General features: G+C 38.9%; 1 protein-coding gene across 1 annotated transcript in view; it reads right to left on the bottom strand.

The window, feature by feature from the left end:
* Window positions 1–310: 310 nt before the first annotated feature.
* mad1l1 (mitotic arrest deficient 1 like 1) overlaps window positions 311–11271 on the bottom strand; it is a 31724-nt gene continuing 20763 nt past the window's right edge. Inside the window, exons 17-18 of the mRNA XM_077604973.1 lie at window positions 11043–11236; window positions 311–660 (exon numbers count right to left, since the gene is read on the bottom strand). Coding sequence (XP_077461099.1) covers window positions 508–660; window positions 11043–11236 — 347 coding nt within the window. The 3' untranslated portion in view covers window positions 311–507. The remainder of the gene's footprint in view (window positions 661–11042; window positions 11237–11271) is intronic.

Genomic DNA, 11271 nt, shown 5'->3' with positions numbered 1-11271 from the left:
AGCATTTCAGAATCAGAATTTTACCGTGTTCAGAACCATTTCATGAAAATTGAATTGGTAAATAGTACATAGTGCACAAAAACAATTTTAAAAAAATTAACTAAAAAAACTGAATATTAGGTTAAAAAAGAATGATCATATTATTTGAGGCTGTAATGTAATTTTTAATAAAGGTGCTCAATTCGTTACAGCAGGGGTGGTCAACTGCGGTCCTCGAGAGGCCCTATCCAGTCTTTTTTCCATATCTCTCTCTACCACTCCTGAATCAAATACTCAACTCATCAGCAAGCTGTCCAGAAGCTTGATACCGATCCATATTATTTAATTCAGGAGTGTTGGTAGGAGAGAGATATGGAAAACAGACCGGATAGGGGCTCTCGAGGACCGGACTACGGGAACCAGCCTGAATTGGTGGCTTGGTCTAATAAAAAAATCTTTCAAACATAAAAAAAAAAATTAAAAAAAGATGTATATTAAAAAAATATATTTAAAAAATTGCCTGAGCTTTTAGGTGATGGTGGTCTGGCGTCCAAAAAGATCAATGGTGAGGGCCGAAGTGAACACGGGAATGCTGTTCTGGTGATGGAGGTGCAGATCCACTAGATCACCCAGTGTCTTGGAAAACGCCGTCTCCATCAACTCCATGCTTCCGGAGAGTCCCTGCAACTCCCAAATAGATAGATACTCAATAAAGATTTTCTATGAATTCATAATTCATTCCCCGTTATTTTAGCGTGAGCCTAACCTACTGCGCTAAATACATTTACAAAATGTATAACACCTTCTGAAACCTTCCTTACATTTATGCATCGAGACAAAAAAAAAAACAATAGGTCCTATACCTATTGGGTATATAAAAGTTTTATACTTAATTTTCATTCTGTAAATATATAGACATGTATATGCTATATACCAGTGGTTGGGAATCTTTTTGACAGAGGGCCAGAAACAATTTCTATTTTGAAATGTTATTCCGTAAGAGCCATACTCGGAATTTAAGTCAAAATAAATAAAAATGTGTGATTTTTTGGGGGGTCATTTCAGCACAAAGTACAAAAAGTTTCTGAATTCTTTTAACAACATTTCTGTTGCTAATCAATGAGAGTATGCATGCATGCATGCATCAACAATGGCTGGCTCTAGAGGTGACTGTGTATTTCCCTTCAAAAAGAGTGCATTCATATCTGGAATTCAATACCAATTAACATACGTGAACTCCCATTTCTGAACGCCAATCATCTTAAAGCCTGGCTGTTAGACGAACAAAATTGTGATCACAACGCTGTATAAATCTGTGCTACATGTGTGTGTGTCTAGTTTGTGTCACCGTTTATCTTCAACCTACACAAGGGACTAAAGATAGAAATCAGCCCTCGGCTACAATCTTACATATTTACATATAAATGTTCATTAACATGAATATAAATATGTTCATTAATATATGCTGGCCCTTTTTAAATAAATCAAACTCACAATGCACAAGGGAGTCTAATGTAAAAAAAATGTGATTACAGTGGTGCTAGAGGTACATTTTAGTTTACAGGTTAGTGGAGAGCCATGTGCATCCATCAAAAGAGCCACATGCGGCTCGCGAGCCATAGGTTCCCCTCCCCTGCTATATACAGTTTATAATCTACATACACATATAAACACATCATATAATACAGCTACCCGTCTGTCTGTATAGACACACACAATGAACTTTAAGGTGCATAACTTCTTCAGGTTGCTACCTTCTCTGGGGAAAATTGTCAAGATGGTGTGCTGTGCGACTTTGTGTGTAAGAAAAAATCTGCGTGGATTAATTAGACGGAGCAGCTCGGGGCGACGGAGTGGAAGAGAAAGTGATGAGGGAAACGAAGGATGGAGTAATTAAAACATCTCGTCAAGGAAGGAAATCAAGGAGGGAGGTTGCTGTGGGAGTCAGCAGTGGCATGCTGGAAACTCAGAAACATCTTAACACCTAAATATTAGGGCAATGACAAGCACAAAATATTAAAAGAATAGTTTAATGGGGACAACGGGCTAAATAGGAACTGATTAATGTAACATTTAGAGTTTTTGGATAACTATAGCCGAAGAAAAAAAAAAACAGGCTTTTGTGGTAAAAAAAAAACACAGGTCGCAGTTAAGTATTTGTTACAGGCCCAGCCAAACTATGAAAAAAGTGCGACTTATAGTCCGTAAAATACTGTAATTCTTTGACTATATTTTAAGCACTTTGCCAAATTTGCCATTGCGATCTGTTTGCTTCTCTAGTAATACTTTGTCATATGATAATCAATCAAGTTAAATTTAATCACCATATTTTCCACACTATAGGGCCCGGCTATAAGACTTCAGTATACATTGTAGATGAGACTTATTGTTGACAGCTAAACCGTAGACGATAGGCTTTGCATGCCGCATTTTGACTTGTGTTACGTGCTGAGACATGAATCTCAGAGTTGTGAAGGAAAGGCCTGCTGACTCTGGTTTTCTTTAAATCAGTTCTATTTAAATAGTGACCTTATCAACACCCGTTTGCAGCCGTGCGTGGGTCGAGTGCGCTAAACCATTTCTGACCTTTACCACAACAACATGCTTGTTGGAATGCGGGAGTCTTGGCATCACGTTGAAGAACATAACCAATATGACAAGAGCGCCTTCTATGGTGCCTATTAAAATTTTTGAAAGTGGCTATTTTGCGTGACTGGGCCAAGACAACCCGTCAACTTGCGGAAATTGCAAATAGTATTACAAGTGCTACTACTATAGAAGGAAGAGATTGCAAACTGGAACTGGCAGTTTAATGTTTAATAACAAAACGACATTAGATTTTGAATGAAATAAGTCTTGGTTTCATTTCTTTTAACTGTAATTTGATGGTATTTACATTTCAATCTGTGGACTGTGTAGGGATTAGGACATTTTAAGTGAGTTATTTAACATTTTTTCGATTTGGTTAGACTTGTGAATGTTTGTTTCTTTGGTTGTTGGACTTTTGACATTTTTTTAACACGTTCAAAATAAACATATCCTTTATCCTTTCATTCAAAGACAAGGAAAGTGGCTACATTTAAAAACAAAGCCTCTGGCTTGGGAGGAAAATTTGGCCATTCATCCGCTCTTTTCATTTGTCTATCCAATTAAAGGAAATCAATACTTGCAGACTTAAGGTGCAGGGCGGGGCTTAGTAGTGACCTCATCCAAACGAGGAGCCGCGTGCTGCCTGAATGTTAATGGCACTACCCCCTCTAACCCCCGTATACAAAAAGGTGGACAACTTTAGAAGGCGAGAAGGTGTTTTACAGCGAATCATTTCACATTTTCAAAGAAGCCTGCCTTTTTAGTTTGAAGCAAATATTTAAAATGCTTTGTGGCCATTTCCAGAGGTCCTTTGAAGAAAGTCCTTGTAGTGATTTAATCAAATTGCCACTAAAAATTGGATGAGCGATGTCTAACTAGACAGCTTGTTGAGGCTAGATTAAAAAAAATCAGTCTTTCTCATTTATGATAATTCAACCACAAAACGCTGGGTAATTTTCAATTTGCTCTTGTTAAACACTACACACCTAATCATTTAAACGGGAAGGATTGATGGTAGCTTCCCGCAGAATTAAACTAATAAATATATCACCCCCGAATTTGGTTTCATTTAAAAGCATGAAATATGGCAGATGCATCTATCATGACAACAAAGGATAATCTTTTTTTTTTTTTTACTTCCCATCCAGTATGGATCCGAAACCATATTTTTAGTTCAATGAAAAAAATATAAAAAATAATGTTATGCAGTAAATAAAAAAATAATATTTTGTTTGTATTAAGGTCAGCCCTTCGGCCCAAGAAAGTCTATGTAAACCAATATTACACAAAGGACTGTTACTATAGACATTTTAGAGGCAAGAAGGATGACGCAAAGGACAGTTGATTGGCTGTGACGACCCCTCACGGGACAACCCCAATATGTAGTAGTCTGTTTTTATCATTAATAGAAGTAGTTCCACTCAGCATTTTCCGCACTGTTGTTTCTCCAACAACAATTTAAAAATAGGCTATTGAAGGTGCGCCTTATAGTGCGGAAAATACTGTAGTATGATTTACAGCACCCGAAAAGCACAATGGTACTAAAAATGCGGCGCCTGGATTGGATCTGATCTGAGGACCATATCCCGTACTGCCAAAATAGAGTGTGGGATCGGGACAATACGAAGTAAGTCTCGAGAAGAGACAACGCAAGCCTGGGGAGAATATGCAAACGCCACACAGTGAGGACCGACCTGGGATCGGACCCTCGACCACAGAACTGTGGGGTTGCCACTCGCCCACCGGGCTGCGGTGTTAAAACCGATTATGTCAAATTGTCCAGAATTTGAATTTTCTTTGTGTCAAAGAAGCAGTCGATAAGATTTCACAATCAATCAGTCAACATCAAATCTATCAAAGGGCAGAGTTGTCGTTTGGTGCAATGAGATGAAGAAGTTAAAAACAGACATCAGGGGGATAATTGATTAAACGCATGCAATATGCAGATGAGCTCACTATAATTTAAATGCAGATTTTGCCATTCAGGAGAAGACAGAGCACAAGAAGAAGACCGAATCAGTAGCTAGTCTTTACATATTCATATCTTAATCAGCGTCTTGTTTACCACTTTAACACTAAAGCGCTAATGTATAGCCAGAAAGGAAGCCTTTTGCATATGCTGATTTGATCAGGTCTGTTCACAGTGAACAATTAAACTTTTAAAAGGGACAAAGTTTGAAACAGAACGTGGGCATCGACTGAACGCATCACCAGACTCAGCCTCTGATCTCTAGACAAGTGGTTAGTGCAAGAAGAAGAAAAAAACCCTTAACATTGTCGCTTTGTGGCACTTTTATTTGTCCTAATTAGGACAATTTCTGAAAACTTTGAGTGGAAAGTCGCATGGAGTCAACGTGAAACCTTGAACTGCTTGGCCGCGTTTATCCACTAATTAGATGTATTGTCCGCAAAATTGTCTCCATAAAAGTCCAATTACAAAATGAAGGGTTCTCATATTTTTTCTACCTGCATGAGGAAATGAGTCATATTTTAATTGGTTGGCTTGTGATCAATGCTCGAGCCAAAAGTGAAAGTTCTACCATAATTATAAATCAAAGCTTGACTAGAAGAAATGACTAGAAAAAAAACACATTCCCAAAAAGTGTACCCAAAATATGACGTTCATATTATTCTATTTATAATATACATATAAGCTTCTTCCATTATTTTTGATAGTCTTATATTCTTTGATTTTCTTTTATCGAACTTACAAGATAATTTGCATTTTATTTTGACCTGCTATTCATTTGGGAGGAGCACATTCAATTCCCAAGTTGAGCAATTAAGACGTTTATATATATTTTTGATGTGTGGTCCACAAAGAAGGCCTGCTAATTAGCTTGTGCCAAAGAATGGTTTTCATTAGCAGCTGTCAAAGCTGAGAAGTCAATGTTTACCGCTTGTTAAATGGGAAATAAAACCGAACGGGGGGGAAATAAAGGCCACAGGCAATTAAAACTTTGGGGCATGGCAGCAATTTGACCACTAATCCACCCTATGAAGACCACACAGAATATGCCTGTGGACAGGTGTGTGGTTGTATTGCTTCATGAGTTGTCAGGCGTGATAAAAGTCAACAAGCTCTGGATTTAAACTGTCGACATTTCCCTGAACAGGTTTTTAAGAGACATCAAGACATGCGAAGCCACAAAGCCACTTAGTTTATGTTGTGCATTCCCATCAGACCTTTGCTGGCATTTTATTATTGCCATATTGTTATGATTAAACAAATCAAAATGTTGTCGAGACACTACCGCGTATTGATAGTGACATTTATGCACAGCTGCTCTGATATTTGGATACAACACATAAAATCGCTGATTTGAGGCCTTGAAATAGACTGTGTGATCATCCATAGATCAGTTGTTTCTAAAAAGGTAGGCTCGGGAGAGGTTGTGGCCAAATTTGTTTGTGAAATTCAAATTTGTAAACAACTGTACAGACAAACAGTTCCCAGAAGACACCATTGTTTTCTTAATTTTGATTTGACATAAGCGCCACAACTGAATGTGAAAATAACATACCTGTCAACCTCTGCCGATAACTGCCCTTATAAATGATTATGATTCCCCTTACAAACCCCCAAAAAACCTTACAAACACCGTACGACTCGTACGGTGTTTGTAAGGTTTTTGGGGGGTTTGTAAGGGGAAATCATAATCATTTATAAGGGCAGTTATCGGCAGAGGTTGACAGGTATGGCTTTGCAAAGGTGACAAAGGCACATACATAGGTGAAAACAAAAAGTGGAATCGACGGGGGTTGGGCCCCTGTGGGAGGGGAGGGAGTAGCTTTTCTGAGCTGACTGACAAACTTGAAGCGACGGGGGTTGGGCTACCAGAAGCACCTGATGCCAATCCACTGATTGCACTTGTAGGACATTAGTATTGCGGAAAGCTTTGCTCTTTATGAAAACCTACATTTTGTGGAATATAGCTTGAAATGAAAGCCTAGTCTTATTGGATGCTACGCCTTTATATCAAATCAAAAGCCTTTATTGTCATCCAGTGGCGGTCGGTGTATTTCTTCGTAGCGCCTTCAAAGTATCAATCCAACCCTCAAAAACTATTTTATGGCTATAAAACCTCTACTGCAGCTAGAGCTGCGACACATAAAAAATAATCAATAAATCAATGCACAAAAATGGCTCTTGACAGTTTAGCTTTGCAAAGGTGACAAAGGCACATACTACATGGGTGAAAAAGTGGAATCGACGGGGGTTGGGCCGCTGTGGGTGGGGAGAGAGCAACTTTCCGTTCGAGCCATCCAGCAGCGACCGAGCTGACAAACTTTGAACCAGCGGGGGTTGGGCTGCGACAAGCAGCTGACGCCAATCCACTGATTGCACGTGTCACACTAGTATTGCGGAAAGGCTTGCTCTTTATGAAAAGCTACATTTTGTGGAATAGTCTTCAATGAAAGCCTAGTCTTATGGGATGCGACGCCTTTATATCAAATCAAAAGCCTTTATTGTCATCATACACAGCTGCATATAACAAAATGAGTGAAATATCATTCAAGAAAGGCGCTCTTAAATGGGTCAAAATGGTCCAAAGTTTGCGCTTTGATGGCCCATGTTTGAAATAGGTCCAATGGGGGTTTGTAAGGGGAATCATAATCATTTATAAGGGCAGTTATCGGCAGATGTTGACAGGTATGAAATAAAGAAAATATGAAGGCGACGATTTAAGAGATGCCACATCGACAGTCGGAATACATACCGTATTTTCTGGCATATTAGCCGCATCTGCGTATAAGCCGTAACCTTAAAATTGCCACATTGACAGTCGGTATATATACACCGTATTTTCTAGCATATTAGCCGCATCCGCGTAGAAGCTGTAACCTTAAAATTGCCACATTGACTGTCGGTATATATACACCATATTTTCTAGCATATAAACCACATCTGCGTATAAGCTGTGCCCTTAAAATTGCCTTAAAATAATTGAATTTTACAATTTGTTGTATAAGACACCCCCTGATTCACAATGTTCACCTACATATTCATGGTTTTAATAGGGAGTACAAATGTGTTATTTTGAAGGGCAAATCTTAAGAGAAAACATCGCACGTGTTATTTCTAAGATATTGTATGAATCAAAAGGATCGTCTGCTGGATTGCACATTGTGATCACGCTACACATTGTGAACTGCCCACTTCAATTTACGATTCAGTTGGGCTGTAATTGAGCTGAAATGGTAAAAACTGTGTAATGCTACTGTATATTGATCAATCGCAAATTTATCGTCAATGAACAAAAAACGAAAGAAAAAAAATAATACTTCACTTTACTTTAATGCTCAAAAAAAGCATTTACTTCCATTTTACAGATGCATAACAGAATTTAAAAGATCAAACTAGGCAAATTAGGATATTAAAGTTGTTTAAATGAATAAACATGTACTTAGCGGAAATCATCCCCTCACTTTGGAACTTGTGTGAAGAAAATCAGTAGCTGGCACAGCTATAAAGCATTTATCTCTCTGATTAGCATGAGCTCATAAACGCCTAATCAAGGATGCTAATCGGGTGTCTCACCTGCGGTGTGTTCTAAAAATACAAAAAGGAAACACCAGCTTTTTTTGTCACAAATTAAGAGCAATCAATGGACACATTATTCCCCGACACATCGTGCTTACTCTTTGTACCGAAATGAACAAGCGGGTTGGTGACCCGTAAAAACCTTATGTGATGGACCGAGTCCTGAATTTGGAGGCTGCCGCCGTTTCTGCTCGTTTAAATGAATCAAGAAGTCTGAGCAGCTGGAGTCCAGCTGCTGGACGATAAAGCAGCCATTAATGTCTTTTAATTGAGAAAATAAGGCAGCACTTGAGCTTGTTGTATATTTAACCACAATAGAAGGGAGGCAACTTGGTTTAAGGAATTACAGCATCATCTGTTGCCTCTTTGGCCTTTTTTGGAACCTCTTACTCCAAACGATCACAAAACATATTGTAAGCAAAATATACCTTAGTTTCCTCTGGGCACCTTTGACATTTACTTTGCTTTCAATTGCAACATTTCCATTACAGATGTAACAAAACTTTACTTCAGTGGGTAGGTAGGCAAAACTTTTTTTAAGACCAACTCCCATGACTTTACTGTATTTTCCCAATTTTCATAATTGGGGAATAAACACTAGTGAAGCTGGAAAGGTTAAATATCTTAAACATCTTACACCACGGTGGGGATTTGGGTAGCTTTAGAGTGAAAACCAAATTGTTAGGATTATCCAGCAGCCTTTTGGATCAGGTGAATGACATTGAAATTCTATTTATAAGGCTTCATAGGTATTCAGCAACGCAATTAACGTAATTTCTGCACTGTACCGCGGGTACACGGTCGATTGGTCGCCGGTCTTTTGGTCGCCCGGAAGGTAAGTGATAATTACCATTTAAATCGTTGCTCAAATTCCCTAAATACAAACTGAGAATTACTATTTAGTCATGCTTAATGCCCTAGTAATTATTAGGCTAAAGAAAAGCTCCAAATTACCCAGACGTTTATTGTTTTTTGTTGGAGAACTTGTTAAGACCCTGACTGACGTAGCTTCTTAAAAGGGACAACGCATGTACATACAAACTCTTATACACTCACACGTCGGCTCAGTGAAACTGCTCATGGGCATTGTTGGCTTTTATTGATGCGTAGACCGTGTTGTTTTACCTTGTTTTGTCGTCGGTCTTTTGGTCGTCGGTCTTTTGGTCGCCCGTTGTCGCGTCGGGGTGACCAAAAGACCGGCGACCAATCGACCGCACACGGTACCGCGTACCCGACTATAAGCATTGCATAAAATAATCTATATATACACCGTACCTGAATATTAGCCGCACACACAGACATTACATAGACACATTTGATTGATCAAAATAGGTTTGCTGAATAATATATATTGACTATGCGTGTCTGTGCACCAATGTTGTCCTGTACTATTGGAACACACCCCACTGCAGCCACAGGCCAACAAGTGTGTGAGTGTGATATTTACACAGACTGCAGTGGAGAGCCTGAATACTAAAACTTTGAGCAGTGTGTGTGTGTTAGAGAGTGTACGCACTGTATGGATCGGGGTACCAACAGGGACCAGAGGGATGGGGTTAAGGAGAGCAAATGGAGTGAGGAGTATGCATGTATTTATAAGTCTGACATGGCACACACACTGTGAAAGGTTTAGAATTCTGTGTGTGTGCATGTGTGTTTGCGCTCTGAGGTTAATAAAAATCGACAGTGAATTATCTCTTCTGGCAGGGTCGCAGGTGGATTGGACCAACTGGCATCCAAGCCCACTCCCCTCCCTTCTTATCTTAGCATCAGTGATTATCTCATAGACACTATCATTCACATGCTGAGATTAAACGTCCAAGCCTGGCTTTAAACTCTGTTCCTAAGCAAAACAGCAGCATACAGGTAAGCTTTTGGATCTATTGAAAAGTTGAGTCATAGAGACCTTCTTAGGATGCGGCTTCTCCAAAGAAAAACAACTTTCCTAGACTTATTATAAAAATCACGTCGCACAAAATACATTTGCCATGAAAGCAGGCATATAAATGTCAACTTGAATGAGATGGCTAGCTTTGCTATTAATGAAGCTACTTTGTATCATAAATAAAGATATTTTGAATAAACAGTTAATCCTATCCAAACATTTTGTATATTCTCCCATTGTTTTAGTTATATTTAAAGTGGACGGTAAAAATTGTTTACTACATGAAAAAACTTCTGCTTTTTGTTTAATTCTAATAACAGCAAAAATAAAGTCTGGACACTTGTGTGTTATGGGCCCATTTTACACAATACGATAGTTTCGCCTGAAAGTTATTTATTGTAACTACAATGTGGCACAACAAAAATCAACAGAACTGGCACCTGGCACTAAACCACTCATAAAAATAGCTGCTTGGTCACAACTGTGCTATAAATAAAATTTGACCTCTGCGATTACAACCCCCATCATTCACCTGTAAGAAAGATTCTGGCTATTTTATCAGCAGCATTTATGTCCAATATTGTGACTACATTCTGCATCAACTTAGTACGCATATATAAGATAATTCAGTTAATTGTTTTACTTAGATACAATATTTTTTGCATTTATTTTACATATAGTTTTCTAACAATAATGGCGAATCAACAATGGAAATTTTAACCGGTTGGCACCCCTTACATAAACAATACTATAAACACCTCCAAACACACATCTCAAAACCTTGCACTTATGCAGGCCAGACACGTGACACTAACCCTGTCATCAGGCTCTGCCTAGCAACACACACACACAGACTCGCACACAAAAAAATAAAAGCGTTGCCGTAATGACGTTCACGTTGCACGGCCGAGTGGGGCAAAAAGCAATAAGGTGGTGTAATGGTGCATAAAAGTGCTTTGTACGCTGCAAGGTCAAATTCGTCTCTCTCTCTCTATCTGTAAAATGTGGATATGCCGTAGGCCGTAGCGTTAAGATGGTACGTACCTTTTTAAAGACCAAGTAGTCCTCCATATGCTCAGCATAAACAGAGGTCAGCCGGTACTGGTTTTCGATGGGGATGTCCAGCTGGTAACCGGTGAGGATGTAGTAGACAGTGCGGTATTCCTGAATTTTCTGCTGGAAAACCTCGATGAGACGCTGGTTCTTCAGTTCAGACCGTTCGATCTGTTTGAGCAAATCTAAGGAGGGGGCAAACGTGGAAGAATTGTACAGC

This window comes from Stigmatopora argus, chromosome 7 (assembly GCF_051989625.1).
Source record: "Stigmatopora argus isolate UIUO_Sarg chromosome 7, RoL_Sarg_1.0, whole genome shotgun sequence".
NCBI classification, from domain to species: domain Eukaryota; kingdom Metazoa; phylum Chordata; class Actinopteri; order Syngnathiformes; family Syngnathidae; genus Stigmatopora; species Stigmatopora argus.
The sequence above is the reverse complement of the archived record's forward strand: the minus strand, read 5'-3'. Positions and strand labels throughout refer to the sequence as shown.